The sequence below is a fragment of the Hemibagrus wyckioides genome, linkage group LG18 (assembly GCF_019097595.1).
Source record: "Hemibagrus wyckioides isolate EC202008001 linkage group LG18, SWU_Hwy_1.0, whole genome shotgun sequence".
Lineage (NCBI taxonomy): Eukaryota > Metazoa > Chordata > Actinopteri > Siluriformes > Bagridae > Hemibagrus > Hemibagrus wyckioides.
The window spans coordinates 8379222-8403704 of NC_080727.1; the positions used below are offsets into that span (position 1 = coordinate 8379222).

The window sequence follows — 24483 nt, forward strand, 5'->3', positions numbered from 1 at the left end:
GTTAACAGGGCCTCGGTTAAAATACATAAATATAGTATCCAAGTTAGGAATAATCTGGATCAGTTCAGCGATGAAACATTTCTATCCTGATGCAAGTGGTCTTTTGCAGGACACAGTATATATTTTATCTGAAATCGAACTCCTTCCAGCCTGAAGTGATAATAACACATATTTTTTGTCCTTGTAATTAGAGAATTAGTCATTTTCACCCATTTTAATCATGAATCCACCCTCCATCCCCCAATAGTATTGTTCCCAAAATTGCCAACCCGCCTCTTTTATTCAAAAGCCAACTGAAATGTGACAGAACTTCACAAGGGAAAAGAGAAACCTGACATTTTCGAAATCCTCATTGACATGGCCTTTTAGCAGCGTGCATCACCAAATACACCTAATGTCAATCACAGATCCCGCCCACTTCTACAGAGCAAGGTCCCAGAAATTTGAGAACTTAAAATAGCTTTCATTCGAGTTTCCAGACTCGAGTGTGTGTGTATGTGTGTGTGTGTGTGTGTGTGTGTGTGTGTGTCTTTTAGTTCCAAGATGGACTAAACATGACGGTAAAATAAAAATAAAAAAAATCAGAATATTCAAATCCCTATATTATAAATAATGAAACATAGGAAAATGCCAAAGATCCAGAAATGTCATGAATAAACAGGATGCCTTTAATGATAAATTAATACTAAAATTGCTTTCTTCTCCAAGACACTGCATATAAACTACATGCAATTTTTCAGTTACAGATTGACTATAATGGACGGAAATCTTCCTGTGTATCATCCACCAGCTCCGTGTTTTACAGTAGCTATTATATAGTTATTCTGTGTCTAAATCTCCTAAAACCTAAACTAAAATAAAAAACTAAATAGTTATGCTTCTTCTCCCTCTTTTTTCTTATGCGACATCTCTTTTTAACGGTCAGTACTGAGTACAGTGTTGCAGTGTTTCATTTTATGGCTACACATTAAGGCATCATATTAACCTTGATGAAGAATAGACTTGTTTACTCAATGCTGGTGTTTTGTTTCTTCTACATTTCTTTCTTCTGTTTTCCTGGAAAAGATTTCAATGCACGGTTTCGGACAAAGCCAACAGTGACACCCAGTGAACAAAAGTCTGCACTGCACTGGAGTAAAGCAGGAGGTTAAAGAAAGCTTAAATATAATAAACAGTGTTTAATTTAGCACATACTAGACATATCTATATATATATATAAATAAGTGCCCTAAGACCTATTGTATTAGAATTGGACCTTCGGACCATGTTGTGCATCTTAACAACACTAAAGAACAATCTTTTCCTAACAAATGTCATGAATCTGTTACTTTTTCTAGACATGTATATATATTCTGATTTGTTTTTTGTTTTCATTGCTGTTTGACTCTTTTACCACTTACAATGTACTCATTTATTAGCATAACATTATGACCACATGTCTAATATTGTGTTGGTCCCCCTTTTGCTGACAAAACGGCCCTGACCCATCCTGCACTGTGTATCCTGACAACTTTCTAACAGAACCAGTGTTAACTTCGTCTGTTGGGGCCAGCCTTTGCTCCCCATGTGCATCGATGAGACTTGGCCACCCATGACCCTGTCACTGGTTCACCACTGTTCCTTCCTTGGACCACTTTTGATAGATACTGACTACTGCAGACCGGGAACACCCCACAAGAGCTGCAGTTTTGGAGATGCTCTGATCCAGTCATCTAGCCATCACAATCTGGCCCTTTGTCAAACTCGCTCAAATCCTTACACTTGTCCATTTTTCCTACTTCTAACACATCAACTTTGAGGACAAAATGTTCACTTGCTGCCTAATATATCCCACCCACTAACAGGTGCCATGATGAGGAGCTCATCAGTGTTATTCACTTCACCCGTCACTGGTCATATTGTTATGGCTGATCAGTGTAGGTGTTCTGGGAAGTTTTGGAAATTTTGTTCCAAGCATGTATTTAAGTCATGATATATGCCTAATTTATGCCAGAATAATGAATCTATCTAACTAATGACTCCTATTATTATTCCTGTAACTACAGAAATCTTTCTTTACTTATGACCCAGAAGGATCTGACCTGAGAACAGAACCAGAAAAAAAGAGACACAAATAATAACACAAACACATGAAGCAGCTTGTATGTTTATTACCGCACAGAGTGAATAGGCCATAATAAGACTCCATCATCTACTTCAATGTGACTAAATCTTTAAACATGGATGTAGAAATATTGCATGCCTCAGACAGCATATGAGAAAGGAGTTTAGTTTTTTTTTTTTTGGCTATGTGCTGGACAGACAGATAAAGCAGACAGGGCAGAGGTTTGTGTGTGTGTTTGCTGAGGACATTCAAGGCCTGCAACGCTGAATGAAGCGTGGGTAGAGGCACACATCTCGAATGTGATGGCGATTCAGCAGCCAGGTAAGGAAACGCTCGAGGCCAAGCCCGTATCCACCATGAGGGCATGTGCCATACTTCCTCTGAAATACACAAAAGAAGCATGTTGAGGTCATGATAAAGTCCAATAAAATCAGGTAAACTATGTTAAAGCATGATTTAAATGCATTGCAGTGTGTAAAGCATGTTATTCATGTAAAAGGTACAGCCGAGTTAAAAAGCAATGCTAAAGCACTTTACAGCTTGTTAGTGTGTGTTAATGTATGAACTAAACAATAAATCAAAAACGCACATGACTTCAAGTCGCTGTAGCATGAAGTCGCCACTTGATGTTCCTACTACTGGTTGCCATGGTAATAACATTTATCAGTGAGTGGCAATTATTAGATTTCTTGCTGCTAATATTAGGCATTCTGGAGGGAGGTCTAACATTTTTATATAAAATTCACCGGTGTATAGATGCACTGCATCATATATACAAGACGAAGGTGAAGCAGTGTGAACTCTTTGACAAGGATTATGTGCACACTCTTGTCCTCACTCCCACTGGAAGTTGCTGCATCAAGTCGCTCCATATTTGCATAACGTTAAACTTTTCTCAACATTGTCGCATCGCTGAACACGCCCGCATCTCGTCGCCAAATGTGGTCAGCTCTCATTGAAGATGAACGGTCTCCGGTTGCTATGGCACTACGGATCGCTACGTGTGAACGCAGCATAATTTGAATCGTTTCCAATAATAATCTCTAATAATCCTTTCATTCTTTTATAGTTAAGGCTAATGCCATACACCGCCTGCAAAAATTACTTACATCTGAGCAGCTATAAACATTCATTCCCTCGCCAGCCTCTTATTAATGAGACATAAATAACGCAGGTTGCCATGAAATAAAATAACAAGCGCATTAATATAAAGCACATGATCTGAATTACAGACGCCACCCAATTAATTAAACTCAACACCTCCTTAATAGCATCTCGAAGTACATTAGAGGAAACCGTTTAGAGCATGTAGCAAACACAATGGCACAGAATACTATTATGCATATATCGTACACACACCTGGTCATTGTACCAGTAGTAGGGAGTGGGGTCGATGCCTTCTCTCTTGTAGCCCTCCAGAAGCTCCTCGGCATCCCAGATACGCATCGACCCTCCAACGATCTCACCAACGTTAGGCATCAACACGTCAACCTGCACATACACACACATGCACAAAACATTTCCATTAGTAAATATCTACTACCAAGAACAGATTTCAAGCACGAATACATTTTACTAGATTAACACGTAAAACACCTCAGATATAACATTAAATTTTGTCATCTAACACGACATTTGATATTGCAAACCTAATACAAACATTCGGCTTTCATTCACCAACATTTCTGGACACGCGCAAGTGAGGAACTGAGTATTAGTATTAGTATAACTAACAGTCATTCATTCATAACTAATACATGTGCATATAAGAAGCAAATACAGCAATTTAATAACATTAGGAGCCTACTAGTGTTTTAGGTAGTGTAGTTATCTACGTCTTCTCAATAACTACACTTTCTGGAAACGATTGTGACCCTTAAGGCAAAGTGTTACTCTGGCTGACGAACATAAAGATAAATTAAACAGTGGATGAGACATAAAACTACTGAAACTAGTTCTTTCTAGAATTATCTAGCCATTTATTCAGCACTGGCTCGGCGTTCTCTGTGCTCAGGTGACTCTTGTTATGGTAAAGATTTGCTTTGCTTTTTGCCGTTGCTGTTTGTCTTAGCAATGAATGAAAGTTTAATGAGGATGTTTTACATATTTTTCAGTTCTGGAGTGCTTGTAGGATTTTTAATACTCATATTTTAATACTTTTAATATTATAATACTCAAGATGTCGTCAAAATGTTCAAAAGTTAGAAGTTTATATACACTCGAAGTTGAAGTCAGTAAAAACTCTCCACAGATTTCATATTAGCAAACTGTCGTTAAGAGGTTTAAGACATCTATTTTCGTATCCTAACAATTGCTTACAGACAGATTGTGTCACTCTATCAGTTCCAGCATGTCAGACATTCATATACACCAAGATAACTGTGTTTAAACAGCTTGGAACATTCCAGAAAAATTAGGTCAAGCCTTCAGACAATTAGCCAATTGGTCTCTAATAGGCTAATGGGTCAACTGGAGGGTCTACACGTGGATGTACCTTAAGCCCTACATTAAGACTCGGTGACTATTTGCTTGACATCATACGAAAACGAAGAACCTCGAGCCTAGAAACCTCACTCAGTTCCAGCAGTTCTTTACAGTATTTTACATTCTTAAAATAAAGCAGTGACCTAAGGCTAGGAATGTTTTCTGATGAGTAAATGTCCAGAATTGATATTCATAAACTTCTGTATGATAATGACGTCTACTTGACTGTCCTATTTTCAGATTTTTAGCAACGTTTCCTTTAATACGTCAAACATGTTCATTTTCTTCAGTGCAACTCAGAATTAGTGAACTTGTACCACATTTTTTACCCAGTACTTTGCAGTGCAGTGCACTTTCTACTAAACACATAATTAAAAAGTCATTAATGTATTATTTGTTTATAGACTGTGTGTTACAAGAGTGTGATAAGAGCACAATTACCACGCTGCTATTATTGCTAATCACTAATGTTTAATTAGCCTCTGCGTTTCCAGAAATCGTAGTTCTAATATTCTAATGCAAACCAGAGAACAAGAAACTGCTGTATTCATTCCTTAATGAATTCTAGTGAAATATGTGACTCATTATACTGAAAAGTTACTTGTATGAGAAGTTTAATTTAACATAAATATATTAGTGCGTGTTAAGTGATCAAATCAAACTGTGGATTTGGTTTATCATCCGTTTTCCTGACCGATTCAGTAAGGCGTCGATCTTCAGGACAGCGCTGCATGTAAAATGATTTAATCTCAGCTGGGAAGCGGCACAGCAGGATGGTCTCGTTAATGCTGTCCGTCATCAGCCTCTCGGGGGCTTCGGGGATATCCTACAGCAGAATCAGTGAGAAAACAAAAACAAGGATGTCAAATTATGTAAGAGATATCTGCATTAGAACCAGACTGAATAACAGTCATGGATTTAACATCCTACATGGGAAAGCAGGCATGTCGAAACGAGACTTTCCGGATTTCTGTCTTTCCAGATGTTTTAAACAAATTCACATTTTTATTCTGGGTGATTAATATGTTCTTGGCGCCTTGATATTTTTGTCACGCAAAATAAAAAGTGCTTTCTGTTCTTCAGCATCTGTTATACAAGCTGCTGTGAAATGAAGTTTAATAAGTTTACAATTAATTTAAAAAAGACAAACCTCTCCAAACTCGTAGTAGGTCCCATCATCTTTTTTAATGTCATGTTCTTGAAGCCATTTAATGGCATCGGTGTAGTTCATCCTCTTAAACGGCCTCTTAGGGGGCTTGAAGTTCTATATAGACACACAAACACACAAATTACATTACAGGAGTCATGATCATTGAATAAACCCTCTTTTTTAATCCATTAACAATTTAAATCTGCTATATTTCAGTTTGTTGTATCTTCTCGTGTAAATGGACAATAAACCATCCTAAATGCAATTAAATAGAAATACAGATGTATTTGTTGGCACAGGCTGCTGTAACACATCAATAAAGTCTATCTATCTAACAATATAACAAAATATAGCAGAAAAATACTAAAATACCCAAATTAGGGTACAAAAATACAACAAAAAATATATCAAATAACAAAATATAAAATATTACAAAATATAGCAGAATATAACAATATAAGAAAATATAGCAAAAAAATACTAAATACAGAGATTTAGGAATAAATATGGAGAATGAGATATTGATAACAATATAACAATGAAAAATGAAGAGATGAAAAACAAGTAATGTAATAATAGATAATCTATCTATCTATCTATCTATCTATCTATCTCTCTCTCTCTCTCTCTCTCTCTCTCTCTCTCTCTATCTATCTCTCTATCTATCTATCTATCTTAAAGAAAAACTCCACATTGTCCCACTCCTAATTATTATTTACATCTTTTCAATTAGAAAATTCTACATGTCATTTGGTTAAGAAAAAGGAATTGCAAGTCATACAGGGTTTATATCATAGAGCAGCGGAGCAGCAGGAGACTTCAGGACTCGATCCACCACATCACACACTAGGTCCTCTAATCTGTTCAGCAGATCTTCAAAGGTGATGAAGGGACACTCAGCCTCGATGTGGGTGTACCTGTGTTTATTATCGTGAAGGAAATTTGATCATGTCACAATTCAGTGTAGTGTGCTCTACAGATGATAATAATAGTAATAATATAGTAATCAGTTGCTAAATATTCAGACAGGAATTGTAAAAAGAGCTGTCTGTGTGTGTGTGAGGGTGTGTGTATATATACGACTCACTCAGACAGGTGTCTGCGTGTACGGGACTGCTCAGCACGATACGATTGGGCGATGCAGAACGTGTCACCGAGCGCAGGGATGCAGGTCTCCAGGTAAAGCTGCGACGACTGGGTCAGATACGCCTGCTCTCCGAAATAATTCAGATTGAAGAGGGTGGAGCCGCCTTCCACCTGAGTCTGCACCAGAGTGGGAGGAGTAATCTACAGAAACACATACACACACAAACATCTCAATCAATACTGTCCACAATGTCTTCCTACCTTTATTTTAGTTTTCATTTCATTCTTCTTTTTAATGTCTGAAACTTTAAACAAAAAAGATAAAGCCCAAAACAAAGCAATATTACTTAATTTCTCAAATTATACACACAGCTTGTTCCATTCAACCAAATTTTCAGTTATTAATGTGATACACTGACAATATAACAGACTCCCATGATACACCACATTGCCAAAAGTTTTAGGACACCCCTTCAAATCATTGAATTCGGTTGTTGGACTTGGCCCCTTAGTTCCAGTGAAAGGAACTCTTAATGCTTCAGCATACCAAGACATTTTGGATAATTTCATGCTCCCAACTTTGTGGGAACAGTTTGGGGATGACCCCTTCCTGTTCCCACATGACTGCACACCAGTGCACAAAGCAAGGTCCATAAAGACATGGATGAGCGAGTCCTGACCTCCAGAACTTGACAGTCCTGCACAAAGTCCTGACCTCAACCCAACAGAAAACCTTTGTGATGAATTAGAGCGGAGACTGCAAGCCAGGCCTTCTTGTCCAGTATCAGTGCCTGACCTCAGAAATGCGATTCTAGAGGAATGGTCAGAAATTCCCATAAACACTCTTCTAAACTTCACGGAAAGCCTTCCCAGGAGAGCTGAAGCTGTCATAGCTGCAAAGGGCTGGCCAACTGTGCACGTAAAAGCAGACATCCCAGTTTTGGCCTGGCTCGCAGTCTCCACTCAAATCGCTCATCTTGCTTTGTGCACTGGTGTGCAGTCATGTTGTAACAGGAAGGGGTCATCCCCAAACTGTTCCCACAATGTTGGGAACATGAAATTATCCAAAATGTCTTGGTATGCTGAAGCATTAAGAGTTCCTTTCACTGGAACTAAAGGGCCAAGAACAACCCCTGATAGACTAGACCTGAACTGAATGATTTGGAGGAGTGTCCCAAAACGTATGTTTATGTCAAGATTCATCTACATATCTTTTTTAAATCGTCTCTAACGTATGTTTTGGTATGATATCTTTATGGTCACATAACTTAGAGGTAATTATTCTCATATAAGCAGATTCATTTTTCCCCACAGCCTCACCTCATAGTAGCCACGGCTGAAGAAGTGCTCCCTGAAGCAGTGCGTGACTGTGGAGCGCACTCGCAAGATTTTGGACACGTTTTCTCCTCGGATCATCATGTGCCTGTTGTTGAGCTGAACGTCCACATCCGACTCCTCATTCAGCAGATTGTCAGCGCCGCCGGCTGGAGCGAGACCGATCAGCTCCCAGAAATCACAGTGCAGCTCATGACCTCCTGGAGCCTAAGATGCAGCACCAAATTCATTCATAATAGCAGTGTTTAGTATGTTTTCAATATGTGTATTGAGCTTTAGGTTTTTTGTTTTTTTTACACATTAAGGTGTGTCAAAATATAATAAATATTTTTATACTTATTGTATTGTAAGCCAGGCAAGTACAAATACAGTAATATCAATGGCTAAATGATAAAATGGCATTTTGTTGTTAAGTTATTCATATAAAGGTAGTAGAGGATGTGTCATTTTGATGGGTGGTGTCTCTATTAGGTGTTTTCCTTTTTATTATGATAAACGTCCTGATACTTCTATAGTGCATTTGCAGGGCATTTTAAATTAATAAAAATATATATTTGTAAACTGCCCCGGTGCTGTAGTATAGGAGTAAACAAACATCTATCAAATCAGATATTAATAATCGTAATTAACTAGAGTAATGTATTTCATTTCATCTGCAACACTGAAAAACTAATAGAACAACACTGCATTGTTTTTCCTAAAGCGTGGTACCTGTTTTCCCTCAGGAACCTGCTTCACTGTTCCGTACAGAGCCACTGTGCTTTCCGTAGACAACATGAGCCCGTTATAACACTGACACTAAAAGAAAACACATACACAATCATTAATTCACCTGAATGTACAGCACACAAGTACACGAGTAGAGTGAATTAAATAAAGACATGCATTAGAAAAAGGCATGGCTGTCTTTCAGCAAGTTTCAGCAATCAATCCACTGATTTTATTAAATCCAGATACGAAATACGACTAGAATATTCAATAGATTTCATTTAACACTTTTCAGTATAAACTCTCTTATATAATTACATCAACGATGCATTTAAATAGACATATAACACTTTTTAATATATAGACATGTAACACTTTTTTAATTTATGTCATTAGGGAAACCCAGAAACCCAAACAGGTTGAATTTCCTTAACAATTTGCATATTATGAGGTAATATTCTAGAAAGATATCAAGCACTTTTGCAAAACCACTACAGTACTATGATAATACGATACATAATGATCGATTTCAGGTGATTACCAGTTTATCGGTGAGCACACACTGCAGAAATCCAGTCCCATCTCTCAGCACAATGAACAGCAGGTTCTTTCCTATTATAAAACACACACAAAATAGGCAATTTGATTAGAAAACAAACCACTATAGTAATAAAATATTCAACTGCATATTCTATAAACTGGAGATATAGCATAAGACACGGATGTCATAATAATACCTCGGTATTGAGCTTATATGATTAAGTACAGGTTGTAGAAGTGTCAGGTTTCGGTTTTTGATTTGATAAGACATTCCTGAACTATATTTAACCACTCCAGGGTAGTTTTGACAGCATGCTTAGGATTATTGTCCCACGAGATGATGAACCTTCACCACATGTCTCTTGCGGATTCCATTTTTTGATGCAGGCAACTCTGTTCAGTTTCTCAGTCCCTCCCTGAAGATATGCATTCTCACAACAAGATGCTAACACCACCAAGCTTCACTGTGGACTCAACTCTTTGAGTCATGAGCAGTGTTGAGTTTTTATTAAATTCTGGGCTTCAAGTTCAATTACGGTCTTCTCTTCACTCTTCTAGCCCGGTTTTATGGAGTGTCCAGGCTCCTGTGGACAGATTTTCCTATCATACTCTCCCATGGGACTCTCGAGAGCCTTCAGAGTTTTCCTTAGCCTCTAGATTGTGTCTCTGACTAACGTCTTCTTCACCTGCTCACTGACTCTTTCTATTATTTTTGAGTTTGCTCTCTACTTTGTCACAGAACTGTTTTGAAAGCTTTGCAGGATTTGTATTGTGGTCTTCGTGTGCTCTTTGTCCAGGTACGTTATCTTTTTAAACTCTTTTCTGAATTTCCTGAAACAAGTGTATTTATATTCAGCTCATGTACCAAGGTGACCAAGGTTCAGCTGATTATGTCGACGTTTGATGATACACTAGTTGATAATTTAGGAAATGATTTGAAGTGTTTCATATTAAAGGGAGTGAATACGAAAATTATTATTATTATTATTATTATTATTATTATAACATAACTTTCCCTTCACTTACAGCCTACAATACTATGGGTCATTATGTATAGATTCATGGCACATAGTCCCAATAATTCATGGCTGAATTAAATGAAAACAAAATAATATACTGTGAAAACATAATTATAATGCAACGCAATGCACAACCTTGACAAACTATAATATTAATACATTATATTACATTATTTAGAGAATGTGTCTGTGTGTGGTGTGGTGTGTGTTACCTTGACGGCGTAGCCTGTGCACCCAGCCGAACACTTTGACTCTCTGTTCCCTCAGAGGTTCCAGCTGATGGATCTTAACCTGACACACACACACACACACACACCAAACCATAATTAACCCCTACACTTAACCACTTATAAGATTTATCATAAAAAAACACTGTTGCAACACATGCTCATACTCATTTCCTACTCAGTTCAACTCTCAAGGCTATAAGAACACACAAGATCTTATTTAACCTAATTTAAAAAAGCAAATAGCAAGATTTTATTTAATTATGTGCAATTAAACACAAAATACAGAGAAAGCCAATAGAGAAAGGCACGAGTTGAATCACTTACAGACTCTAATCTGTTTTCTAAGAGGAATTTCAAGTTCTTCCAGCAGAGCATGTAGTTTCTTCATGGTACAATTTTATGGTGTATTGTTTTATTTTATAAACAGTTTTCAGTCTATAATCTTTTCAATACCACTTCAAATGTAATTTAAGACCTAATATGCATTGATGATTATTCAAATATAAAATTATTTCTAAATAAATCACATAATAAATGATTTAATTAAATCATTATAACTACAGCACCCAGCAGTACCTTTACATTTCTGGCATTTGGCATGCACCCTTATCCAGAATGACTTATAAGCTTATCTCATTTTTCTACAACTGAGCAAATGAGGGCTAAAAGTCTTGCTCGGGGGCCCAGCAGTGGCAGCTTGGTGGACCTGGGATTCAAACTCATAACCTTCTGATCAGTACCCCATCACCTTAACCTTCCCACAGTATACACAATACTCTGTATACTGACATGTTTCCTTTCAAAACAGGAAGTCAGAGTGATGGCATGTTGAACGGCTTGAGTGATTTACACAACAGCCAGTTGTGTTCAAGATACCACCCACCACCGTATCTACAAACCTTGCAGTAACTTAGTGAGCTAGCTAAATCCGGAGAATAGCAAATGATGGAAAAACGCTGATGGTGTATAAAGACAGAACTGCATTCCTGATCAAACTGAAAATGAAACACTGACAGGCCCCAGATTACAATTACATTCCTGGCATTTGGCAGAGCGACTTATGGGAACTCGTCATTTTATATACATATACACTGTATACGCCAAACCCAGACTCGTCCATCAGATTGCCAGATGGAGAAGCGCGATTCGTCACTCCAGAGAACGCGTCTCCACTGCTCTAGAGTCCAGTGACGGCGTGCTTTACACCACTGCATCCGACGCTTTGCATTGCACTTGGTGATGTATGGCTTGGATGCAGCTGCTCGGCCATGGAAACCCATTCCATGAAGCTCTCTGTGCACTGTTCTTGAGCTAATCTGAAGGCCACATGAAGTTTGGAGGTCTGTAGCGATTGACTCTGCAGAAAGTTGGCGACCTCTTCGCACTATGCACCTCAGCATCCGCTGACCCCGCTCCGTCAGTTTACGTGGCCTACCACTTCGTGGCTGAGTTGCTGTCGTTCCCAAACACTTCCACGTTCTTATAATACAGCTGACAGTTGACTGTGGAATATTTAGGAGCGAGGAAATTTCACGACTGGATTTGTTGCACAGGTGGCATCCTATCACAGTTCCACGCTGGAATTCACTGAGCTCCTGAGAGCGACCCATTCTTTCACAAATGTTTGTAAAAACAGTCTGCATGCCTAGGTGCTTGATTTTATACACCTGTGGCCATGGAAGTGATTGGAACACCTGATTCTGATTATTTGTATGGGTGAGCGAATACTTTTGGCAATATAGTGTATATATACACACACACACGCGTGCTAAGAAGCCATGGTTTCCAACTTAGTCCTAGATATTTCTTTACATTTACAGCAGACGCCCTTATCCAGAAAAGCTTACATTTTATCTCATTTTATACAAAAGAGTAATTGTGGGTTAAGGGCCTTGCTCGGGGGCCCAGCAGTGGCAGCTTAGGGGACCTGGGATTCAAACTTACAACCTTCCAATCACTAGTCCAACACCTTAACCCCTAAGCTACCACAAATCCCCCGGAAAAAAAACAACTTGACAAAGTGGCTGAAACATAACCGTGACCTACTTCCTCAAAATGAATAAAACCCAACCGTTATTCTTCTCACGGTTGAAGCACAATGAAAAATAAAGCAAAACTCATAACGAGAGCAGAGCTTGTATTGATGTAGGAAACACTTAATAGGACAATCAAGAAGTTGTGCCTAAATACAAATCATAAAACATGTTGATTGCTTTCCTGAAAAAAAAAATAACATTCAAATGTGAATATTTCCAAATTTTTATTTATTTATTCTTTTTGTTTTTCAGGTATATTATTGTATCTATGGCCATAGAACCAAAAGGCAGATAGATAAAGCTTAAATTTGATTTCAGGGCTATTGTAAAGCATGTCTGCACAGGAAGCAGAGACTCAAATTTAGCCACAGATATTTCCTGTTGAATTTTGAATTTGTCTTTGGGTATGTTTTCATATTCAACTGCATAACAAATAAGTAAAGAAATCCAATCACTGAACCAGAATTTTATATAATACAACATATATTAAGAGCTAGAATCTGTAAAAAAAAAAAAAAAATATATAAAACTTTAATAAAACTTTCTAATGACCCATGGATGATTTGGATGATTGCTTTCACTTTGCTGCATAGAACTTTTGCTTATGTCCTGAATAAGAATTAGAGAAAGTAGAGAAATAATCTGAGTTTTGAATTTACCGTTTTGGGCTCTGGGAGGCTGGAGTCGTTCTCAATAACAATCTTTTTGGCTTCCTCAATATTCTTCTCTCTCCTTTCGGCATCTTCCGCCTGTCAGTGATCACATGTTCATTCATAATTCATCGTTTATAGAAAAGTTCACTATTAAACATCAGCAATAGAAGAACACTCCAGCACTTTGCAAGGGATTACCTCTTTCTTGTCCTTTGCATCTGTCTTCATTTGTTCTCGGTGGTAGAGTTTTTTCACATTCTTCATCTGGGTTTTAGAAATCACAGCCCAGCGCTAGATAGATAGAGAGAGAGAGAGAGAGAGAGAGAGTGAGAGAAAGAGAAAAGAGATCAGGTTGGAACTGTTGCATAAAGAAGAGGGCGAGTACATTTTTGCTGAATTTTTCTTTCTCACCTCTCCTTCTTTCTGAGAATCCACATAGATGGTTGGGAATGGTTCTTTTCCAGCAAATAGCAGGGCCTAGAAAAATGTATATAAACATTAAAATCTCCATTACTGTGCTCACAACCCGGCAGAACTGCAAACCTATCACATATCACTTACGCACAAAGTCTACAAAATGATATTAATATTATTTCTTTTTGCAAAATATCACTTCAGTCTCCAGAAGCTATCTATCTCGTTTACCTTCAATGCCGTTTTGAAAGGTTTCTGTTCCGTCCCATCTCCATCCTGATCACTGCCCTGTTTATCAGAGACATACAGCTCCCCTGGAAAAAAACAAAAAAAAGCATCACAACATGATACGCCGAACTCCCCCTGTACAATTCATTCATAACAGCAGTACAAAAACAAACTACTATGTTCTGCTTTCGCTATCCATCAGTGAAAGTTGTGATCATGCAGATTATGGCTGGAATTAACAAAAACATTCTTCAACGTGAAGGAATGAGGAAATGAAGATATTTTTATGACAATTAGAAAGTTTCCTTTGCGTTGTCATTACTGTATTACTGTATTTACAGATGTCAAGTGAGCTTTGCAAGTCCTTCTTGAGCAAACAGTCACATCTGGAGATTTTGATGAATTATTTCAGACGCCAGCTATCTTTGCTCGTAAGGTCAAGTCGCATTATGTATTCAAAGACTGACATCAACTCGCAACCAAAGAGGTTTTTACAGGGTGTGGTTTTTCTTTGGTGACACCAAAACCAGGATGAAAATCACACAGTGTAAAGCTGGCTTTATTGCTGATAATAACAGATTTTCCTATAGGTCTTGGTTTAGACTGCAGTATTTTCAGTTCAGCTTCATTGCAGTATTTAAACAAGGTTTTTGTGGGATTATTTCATTTAGTGTGGCATGAAGACAAACCCATACTTAGAATGCTGAAAAGAATTTGGCTAAATCCCAAACACCTCCCTAAAACCAGGTCAATGCCTGATATGAAGCCTGGCATTAGTATGTATGACTACACAATACGTCTGATCTGTAATAATGGTGTCATTCTCCCTATGTATATGCAATAGATATGTTATGAAATAATAACTTATATACTCTATGTAAAGGACTGTTACTCTATTTGGACCCTACACCATGCATTCATAATTATATTCCCATATTAATTTATCACATATGGTATTATAATTAGTGAAACCTTCCTATAGACTTCTGATCAATCATTGTTGCAGATGTTTTATGGCTTTGTTTACGTGCACGGTGATATATCGATGGACCTCTGGCAAAAATGATGGACACAATATGAAATTATAGTTATACGGAAGTGCGCCGATGCTAGGCTAAAGCTAATGCTGATGCAACACGCTGCGCCTTTCGCTGCAATAGCACAGATTTTGTTGCATTTAAGAAGCCATACTCACGCAGAGATATTTGTTCTGCGCCCTGGCTCGCTTCGTCCGCCATGGATGTGTCCGATCTGTGGGTGAATCTCACACTGTCAGTAACACTAAAAAACCCAAATAAACTTCAGGCTTCAGTCGAATGTCAGGATCCACCGGCTCAGTCTTCAGACACACACTCTTTCAATGAATGAGAGCGCGCATGCGCGGGGTGATGCTCGGCGACACGCTGCTTTGAGTGGACAGGATTTTGGACTCGATGATTGGGTAATCTGGAGGCGGGATCTATAAGAAGGTCATTGCTGATTGGCTTTTTCAATATTGAACCGACGTTATGACTGACCAATATTCAAAACCGATTTACATTAGAAATAAAATGATTTTTTTCTTAGAAAGAAAGTGACCTGTGCAATGCAAGGAAGGTTCGTGGTTATTTACAATTGTATCATGCTCTCTAAATTAAAAAAATGTTATGTCATGGCATGAAAATATATTAATATTCAGAGTTGATTCTTTTCTAAACACACAATAAAAAATGAGCATTACTCAGAAAGCATACATCTTCAATATGATGGTAATGTGATGGGGATGTGGTTAATGGTTAAGGCGTTGGACTACGGATCAGAAGGGTGTTCGAGTCCCATGTCCACCAAGCTGCATCCACTGGGCCCCTGAGCAAGGCCCTTAACCCCCATGGCTCAGTTGTTTAAAATGAAATGAAAATGTAAGTTGTCCTGTTTTGCCAACATGTTGTACATCATCGGAAATATTTTGATAGAGCGTTGTACATTTTATTTGATCGATTTTAACGGACTTTTCGTGTCATTCTCAATAATCAACAAACGTGCAAATGTTAATAGGCAGCACACGTATGTATATTTACGACGATATTGTTTCACTTTCTGTATCATTCGCGACCTCTCGTCAACACTTTCGGCCATGCTTTGCCATGGAAACGGAGCATACGGAGTTTCTCCGTTTTTGATTGGCCAACGTGTCGGATGTCGTCACGGGCACGCAGGAAAGCGTACGATTCGAGAAGGGAGTTGATCAGCATTTTTCTGTTGTCCCATTAACTGTAACAGATCTGTGTCCAGTTGCGCCGCTCGGACCACTATATTTTATTGTATCATGGTTGGGGTGAAAGTAATCGGAAGCGATCCGGAATTCCAGCCGGAGCTGACCGGTGCCGGCTCCAGACTGGCCGTCGTGAAGTTCACCATGGCCGGGTGAGGAGCTGGAGAAGTCCCGGTCTGGGCCTTTAGCTTAGCGACAAGAATAGCCTTAATGCTGCTTGCTGTAGTACAGAGACTGTATATGACTAGCATTAGCACCGGTGTTTATCTTCTCTTAGCATTAGCACATGTGTGCGTTTCTTATTGGAAAATCTCTTCGGCTAACCGTGCTAGCCAGCTTAGCCGCACAGTGCCGGTTTTTAGTATGACTTAGCAAAACAGCAGTGATTAGCTTTGTTAGCTAAATTAGCTTCGTGGCTAGTTAGACAAGTTGGGTAGTTTAATGAAAGCGCTTTATTTTGTAAACACGTACTTAATAACACTATGTGTGTAAAACAGACTAAGCACAGACTTTATTAAGCTAGTTACAGGCAACTAGCGTGACTTTACCTTACAGTTTAAAGCTAGTACGAGTGTAGCTATACCATCTAGCCCTAATTTCCAGCGCTGAATCTGATTTTCTGTGATTAATAAAATGTTTTTGTTTTTTGTTATTTACATCACCAGGTGTCGCCCATGTGTCAGAATAGCTCCAGCTTTCACCATGCTGAGCAACAAGTACCCACATGTTGTTTTTCTTGAAGTCGATGTCCATGTTTGTCAGGTGAGAGGATTCATCAAGGAAGGGCTCTGAGGCTGGAAATGGATGAAGTTTATGGTTTAAAAGCTTTTTCAATTCCCTTTTATGTCTATGACATTGTTTATCAAGGGTAATACTGAGTGTCTTTAAATACACCAATCAGGCATAACATTATGACCACCTGCTTAATATTGTCTTGGTCCCCCTTTTGCTGCCAAAACAGCCCTGACCCCTTGAGGCGTGGAATCCACTAGATCCTTGAAGGTGTGCTGTGGTATCTGGCACCAGCAGCAGATCCTTTAAGTCCTGTAAGTTGTGAGGTCGGGCCTCCATACTTACAGGACTCAAAGGACACTTCAATAGATACTGACCACTGCCGACCGGGAACACCCCACAAGAGTGGCAGTTTTGGAGATGCTCTGATCCAGTGGTCTAGCCATTACAATTTGGCCCTTCGTCAAACTCGAACACAAATTTTTCCTGCTTCTGACACATCGACTTTGAGGACAAAATGTTCACTTGCTGCCTAATATATCCCACCCACTAACAGGTGCCATGATGAGATCATCGGTGTTATTCACTTCACCCGTCACTGCTCATAATGTTATCCCTGATCGGTGTATTTTAGCCAGGAATTATCCTTGAAATATGTGACATTCATTACAGTTGATGCAGCGGTTAAAATAGATTACTTTGCTTCAGATTAAGCTTTGGTACATAAACTGGGCATCCCTAATTATTTATCATTTAATTTATGGAGCAGAAATACAAGGCAAGGTTCATATATATCTTTTTCTTTCAAATGATCTCAGTGCTTTAGACGTTCGCAATACAAGTGGACTCGGATCTCCTTCTGGACCTTTTACTGATGAGCTTTTAGACCACTTGTTGTTTACACCATGACTTCTTTAGACCTCGGCGCTCAGCTGCATACCGCTGAATTATAGATGATTTCATTCAAAATGGTTTGAAAAAAAGAGTCTGGCAACAGTGAGGAAAGGGAATCAAAACCAACTCAAGCTTCATGCCTGCTTGTAAATGACTGACAAACTTTATCAATATTAGTGTAGTATCTTATTATTGTTATTGTTGTGACTACTGCTTAACTACTTAACCTCAGCTGCATTATTCTCAGTCATGTCGGCACCTCACACTGCTTACTTTGTTGTGAGACGACACGACCCCTTCGAGGCAGACCTTTGAAGATATTCTCAATCTCTGATTATCTGTGAGGTGATTAAACTAAACAGCAAGCCTCAAATACTTCATCAAGCCACAAACCCACGTTACATTACATTGTAAATGACATTGTGGTTGACTCCTAATGTATGAAAAACGGAGTTCTCAAGGGTTGCATTCAAGAAGTCGAGTCAAGAAGCTTTTATTGTCATTTAAACCCATATATAGCTATGCAGTACATAGTGAAATGAAACAACATTTCTCCAGGACCCTTCACAACATTTCTACAGCATTGCACCTTAGTTTTTTGGCTCAGTGTATGTTTAGTGCACCACTTAATCAGCTTACGTCTAATAAATGCTGTAAAAAGTGATGAGTTTGCAACCCAAGACACACTGCATGTCCTGCCGTTTGGTCGATTCAGAGTTGACTCGTTTTGTCACTGCTTTCAGAACCAGGCAGTCTTGGACCGTTTCTTTTAGTCCATATGAGTGTGACTGCTATTGATCTATGACCTGCCCATATAAAGTTCCCTGCACTGATGAGGGGAAAACTCAGAACTGGATTTAAAGAACAGAACAAACTTTGTACATAAGAACACACCCATTCATTTCCATTTGAAAATATTGTATCATGTCAGTTTCAGCTTTCACTCAGATTCCTGTGTTGTGTCTTGAAGGGAACAGCGGCAGCCAACAACATCTCTGCCACACCGACATTCCTGTTTTTCCGAAACAAAGTGCGTGTGGATCAGTATCAGGGAGCGGACGCCTCAGGCCTCGAGGACAAAATCAAACAGCATGTGGAGAATGACCCGGGGAGTAACGAGGACTCAGACATTCCCAAAGGATACGTAAGTGCAATCAAGATGATGATGATGATGATAAAATATTGTTATTTATTAAGTCTGAGATGAGGAGCAGCATCAAAGTGGATGCTAGTTATTATAATTGATTGACAATTAAAAATTCAATCAAGTTTTGTTTGTTATAGAAAACTATCGATCATCATTTATTACAATTTGACTGATGGCATACTTGATGTAAGTTCTTGTCCTGTGTGTGTGTCTGTGTGTGGGTGTGTGTGTAGATGGATCTCATGCCGTTTGTGAATAAAGCCGGATGCGAGTGTCTTAACGAGAGCGATGACTGTGGCTTTGACAACTGCTTAATCAAAGACTGTTCCTACCTAGAGTCGGACTGCGATGAGCAGGTAACATACACAGAAGCACTTATACCTGAGTCTTTAAAGCCAAGTCTGAAATTCTGATTTTATTGACACAACCATATGCAATGAAATGCTTTTTATGACTGTCCAGGTTACGAAAACAGGGCCAAAGAAATATGAAAATACAGTGAGTGATGATGTACAGTGATGTGAATATAGAATGACTGTTATGAATGCATAAAAACATGCAAAGTGTGCCATCCAATCAGTGACCATTTTGGCATCGCTACTGGCCAGATATTCCCAGTAATACAACGACCTGTATCCTGTCTGCTTGCCTGGGGAGAGAGCGCTAACCCCTAAAGCCAATCAGCAATATAATGGCGTATAAACAGTGTCAGTAATTCATTGACCCCCAAAATGCATCTGGACGTTATTCTGATGATGGCAACCATGATTATTTTTGAGTTATGCAGAATTTCTGAGCTGTCGTCCAGCTCCATACATACATGAGCCACCTTCGGCTAATATAAAATAATATATCTATCCATCATGAGAACTTCTGTGGCATGAGTTAAAAATTAGAAAGGACAGTGATGACAGGAACACTTTATATATCTGCCCTAGGTGTCAGTGTAAGGCTGTTTTTTCAATGACTCATTTGTTAGTAATATTTAGGACAGGTTTTAATCGATGAGTAGGACTTGCGTAATACCGTCTCCAGATTGCATCAACTCCACACTTTCTCTGGCTGCACTCATGACACGGTGTGTGTTTGTGTCTGCTTTTCAGCCAACCGTAGATGAAAACAAGGTTTAGCCACAATTATATTCATTTCCTGTTTGAATAATAAAAAAACAATATCTTTTACAAGCTTTCCCTTTCACTTTGTACCTCTTGTTCAGGTTTTATTTTTTATACATTTAAAAATGAAAAGAGATACTGTTGTTATATCGAGTGATTGAGGTATGAGTACGTGAGCTAGCATTATAAAGGTTCGTCACCGAGCCGGCTAGTTTAAAACAATTCATTTAAACTTCCTATCACATTTCTTTTTGGTGTGGACTTTATTCAGCCATGAGCGTGTCAGGAAGTCTGCACTAAGAATTAGCGTGTGACTGAAATAGAAGCGAAAGTAAAACTGTAATTTGAAGCATAAAGTTTCTCACCGATTGGATTTAATGGCAAAAGCTTATACTGAAAGTGTCATATGATCAGTGTAAAGGTAAATTTAGCTGAGATGTACACCTCAGTAGAACTGTTGATGTGCAATTCAATACTAAGTGATACAAACGAGGATGCAGAGTGTGTGCACTCGTGAACTTTTCCCCAGACGCCTGTCAACACACAAGACACAAGATTTCACTGTTTACTCTGACAGACCATTGAATATGTTATATATAATTAATAAACACTATATTGCCGAAAGTTTTGGGACACCATTGAATTCAGGTGTTGTTTTTCAGGGGTTGGTCTCAGCCCCTTAGTTCCAGTGAAAGGAACTCTTAATGCTTCAGCTTCATACCAAGACATTTTGGACAATTTCATACTCCCAACTTTGTGGGAACAGTTTGGGGATGACCCCTTCCTGTTCCAACATGACCGCACACCAATGCACAAAGCAAGGTCCATAAAGACATGGATGAGGGAGTTTTGTGTGAAGGAACTTCAGAGTCCTGACCCCAACACAATAGAACCCCTTTGACAATTAAAGTGGAGACTGTGAGACAGACCTTCTCATCCAACATCAGTGCCTGACCTCACAAATGCGCTTCTAAAGGAATGGTCTAAAATTCCGATAAACACACTCCTAAACCTTGTGGACAGCCTTCCCAGAAGAGTTGAAGCTGTTATAGCTGCAAAGGGCGGGACAACTCCATATTACATTCACGTGCATGTAAAAGCAGACGTCCCAAAACTTTTGGCAATATAGTGTATATTATATAAAGCTCTGAAATGGTTATTGTGTAAGTGAATATAGAAATGCAGAGAGCCAACCACATTGCAGCTTGTGACTGTGTGCTTGGTTATCACCATGTTCATCAGAGAAACATGCCTACTGTAGTAATGTTTTCCGTGGTACTTTCTCGTTGCAGCTCCTCATCACAATCGCCTTCAATCAACCTGTAAAGCTTTTCTCTATGAAGCTGCAGGCGTCAGATTTGGGTAAGACACTCGGTTCATCTCAACATTTTTGTGCGTTCCTAGATAGTCAGATTTTGGCACGGGTTCAGCCTCATACTCACCAGCACAAATGTCTCACCATCATCAGTGCAGTGCGGAGGTGTCCCAAACTACACACCCTGTTTCTTACATAGGCAATGTCACAAACCTCATCAGCCATCTGTGATGTCCATGTCCCAACATATTTAATCATGTCAGGATTCAGCTGTGCTCTGATGCCTTCTCTTTTATTCTGTCTGCACTATAGCTTGTTTACTGTATTTACACTTTTCAGATTTGAGTCATATTGACTAACATACATCAGGGTTGTGGTGCATCACAATTGTTTTTCTGGTCCACGCCTCCTGTCGGTTACTAACTGTTAATTACGGCTATAATTAGGGCACAATTCTGGCATCTAACCACATGATTTAGTATCGCCTACCTCACCATGCTATTAAGTATTTATTTCTCCTGCCCTTATTTAGGAAAATGTTTCTGAATTCCAAAGCACTAATAATAATTCTAACACATTTTATTAGAGTAGCAGCTTTCCACAGCTTAGAGACACTTTAAATTCCAAGCTGGCAGACATTTTATGGCGGACACAAATGAACAACAATAAATAATAAACCGGTATATTGAAAAAAAAAACTGGTTTCAGTTGCGTTAAATATTTCTGTTCTGTTAAGTGAAGACTGAAAGTACAGAAGAAATTCACTTGTTTTAAGTTGATTTAAAAGTTGAGATGGAAGTCATATTTCAGAGGTTTTAGAAGAGTGAATTCCAAAGATTTGAAGCAAATGTGGAGAAGAGGAAACCTGATACCGTGGGTAGGCCTGTATCATCGGTCCTGAGAGTCCATGTTGGGATATAAGGATGCAGGAGCTCAGATAGATAGCTCAGATGGGATATAAGGATGCAGATAGGGAGCAAAGATCAGAAGGAGGATTTTGAACTGAATCGTAGATGCTATAGTACATCACCTTGGTCATCAGAGGTGCTTTATTTTAACTGCTAAAGAGTTATAATGGTGAGAGAATTAAGCAAGAAGAGTTGGAGAAGTCTAGTGAAACAGTATCAGATCACCAGTCTAGGCAATTCTATAGGACAGTAGATTTTTCCATTTCTTCCCTTATAAGCATCATTATTCATTTTAAAGTTTACTTCTGCAAAGTTATACACGATTGTGCCCTGGTATATGTGTCTGTTATGTTGTTTTGGAAAATTATTTTTAGAAAATTTTTTTTTTCATCTCCCTTCTCTCTCTCTCTCTCTCTCGCTTTTTCTCCCCTTTTCTTCCTCAGCTCAAGCACCAAAGTGTGTGAAGATCTTCATCAATCTCCCCCGCTCCATGGACTTTGATGACGCCGAAAGGAGCGAGCCGACGCAGACTCTGGAGCTCTCAGAGGAAGACTACAAAGACGAAGGCCTCATCTCTCTCAGATACGTCAAATTTCAGAACGTCAACAGCGTCACCGTACGTTTCTGTCATACTCTAAGCTGAAAATGTATTTTTATACCATTTTTATACCATTTTGTTACAATTAACAGTTTTCTACCGCCCTCAACACTAGGATAGTGCTGCCCCCTAGTGATGAGACTCTGAACAGCACGTCAACATCTTTAGAGTTATCACATAGTTTGTTTGTTTTTTAATTGTTTGTCGCTTGTATTTTTCTAGATGTTCATTAAGTCAAACCAAGGGGGCGAGGAAACGACAAAAATCAACTACCTGACGTTTATAGGAACCCCAGTGCAGGCCACCAACATGAACGACTTCAAACGGGTAACACAGCCTCATACTCAACAGTGACAGAAAAATATCAGTTCATCAGCTTGTCTCTGTGTGTGGGATTTAAAGTGGCTTTGTTTTGTTTTGTGTAATGTAGGTTGTAGGGAAGAAAGGAGAGAGCCATTGAAGAGGAAGACTGGACAAATACAAGTGCGCAGGAACTGTTTCATTACTCTCATCAGAGAGTTAAAAAAAATTAATAAGGGTGAAGAAAGGAAGTCTCGATCTGCACATTTTTATCTGCCACACACCCAAAACTTGTAAATAAAGTAAATCCTTTTTCAAAGGCATCACGGCTATTATTCGTCTGTTGTACATGTCCAAAGGTATTACTGAATTCTATTCACTTACTACAATTTCTGTTACCACTATAAAAATTGACTTTGAATAAATACGGTTACAACATCTGCACTGGTTTTTAATCACACAGATCTGATCGAAGTATACGGGTCACATTTTTCTCCCCTCTCTCTTGCCATATTGTCAAACCATTCAGACATTCCTGACTAACTGTGGTTATTAGGAGTCTACACACAAAATACTGGAAACTAAATCAACTGGCAGGGCTGTACGAGTTGCTTTATTAATTATGTCCCAAAGATTTAACACTTTTATAGGATATTTTGCACATTTTTCATTACCCTAACCCTAGTATGAATAATATCTTAACCCTAGGTAGAGTAGTTCTTTGAGTGTTCTGGCTTTCAGCATATGCAGTATGGCCAATCAGCATCACACCCACATTCGTGGTTCTTCCCTAAACTGGTTCTGTTCAAGATGTCTTTATGCTGTAGCAATACATTTTCCCTTTCACTGGAACTAAATGCCCCTGTGCACAAAGCATAAGCTACATGATTTACCAGGGATGGAGAGGAAGAACACGAGTCCCCTCTACAAAGCTCAACCTCAACCCCATTACACACTTTTTAGGATGACGTTGAATGCAAACTGCACCACAGGTCTCCTCGACTGGCATCAGTGCCTGATCTCATCAGTGTTCCTGTGGATAAATGGACGAATCCACATAGCTATACTCCAAAAATCTAGTGGAAATCCTTCCCGGGAGAGTGAAGGTAATTATAAGAGCAATGAGAGGAATACATTTAAACTGGATCATTCGAAAAGGCACATATGGGTGTGATGTCCCGTGAACCTTTGCCCATATAGTGTACATTCCTAGTTTACTTCCAGCATGAGAATGAT

At 38.9% G+C, this 24483-nt stretch overlaps 2 protein-coding genes across 2 annotated transcripts; one reads left to right on the forward strand and one right to left on the reverse strand.

Annotated features, from left to right (window-relative positions):
• Positions 1-2130: 2130 nt before the first annotated feature.
• On the reverse strand, positions 2131-15365 carry nars1 (asparaginyl-tRNA synthetase 1). Its single transcript, XM_058415702.1, has 15 exons — positions 15183-15365; positions 13991-14073; positions 13757-13822; positions 13544-13636; positions 13352-13441; positions 10639-10717; positions 9409-9479; positions 8871-8957; positions 8145-8366; positions 6826-7025; positions 6520-6655; positions 5739-5852; positions 5283-5414; positions 3464-3595; positions 2131-2484 (listed from the first exon to the last, which is right to left on the reverse strand). The coding sequence occupies exons 1-15, from the start codon at positions 15223-15225 to the stop codon at positions 2353-2355; spliced, it is 1680 nt and encodes a 559-aa protein (XP_058271685.1). The 5' UTR covers positions 15226-15365; the 3' UTR covers positions 2131-2352.
• An 803-nt stretch (positions 15366-16168) lies between these two features.
• txnl1 (thioredoxin-like 1) lies at positions 16169-23570 on the forward strand. Its single transcript, XM_058415703.1, has 8 exons — positions 16169-16390; positions 16904-17000; positions 18835-19008; positions 19245-19367; positions 21419-21488; positions 22793-22965; positions 23170-23274; positions 23378-23570. Exons 1-8 carry the CDS (start codon positions 16293-16295, stop codon positions 23405-23407), a joined length of 870 nt encoding a protein of 289 aa, XP_058271686.1. The 5' UTR covers positions 16169-16292; the 3' UTR covers positions 23408-23570.
• The last annotated feature ends 913 nt before the right edge of the window (positions 23571-24483 follow it).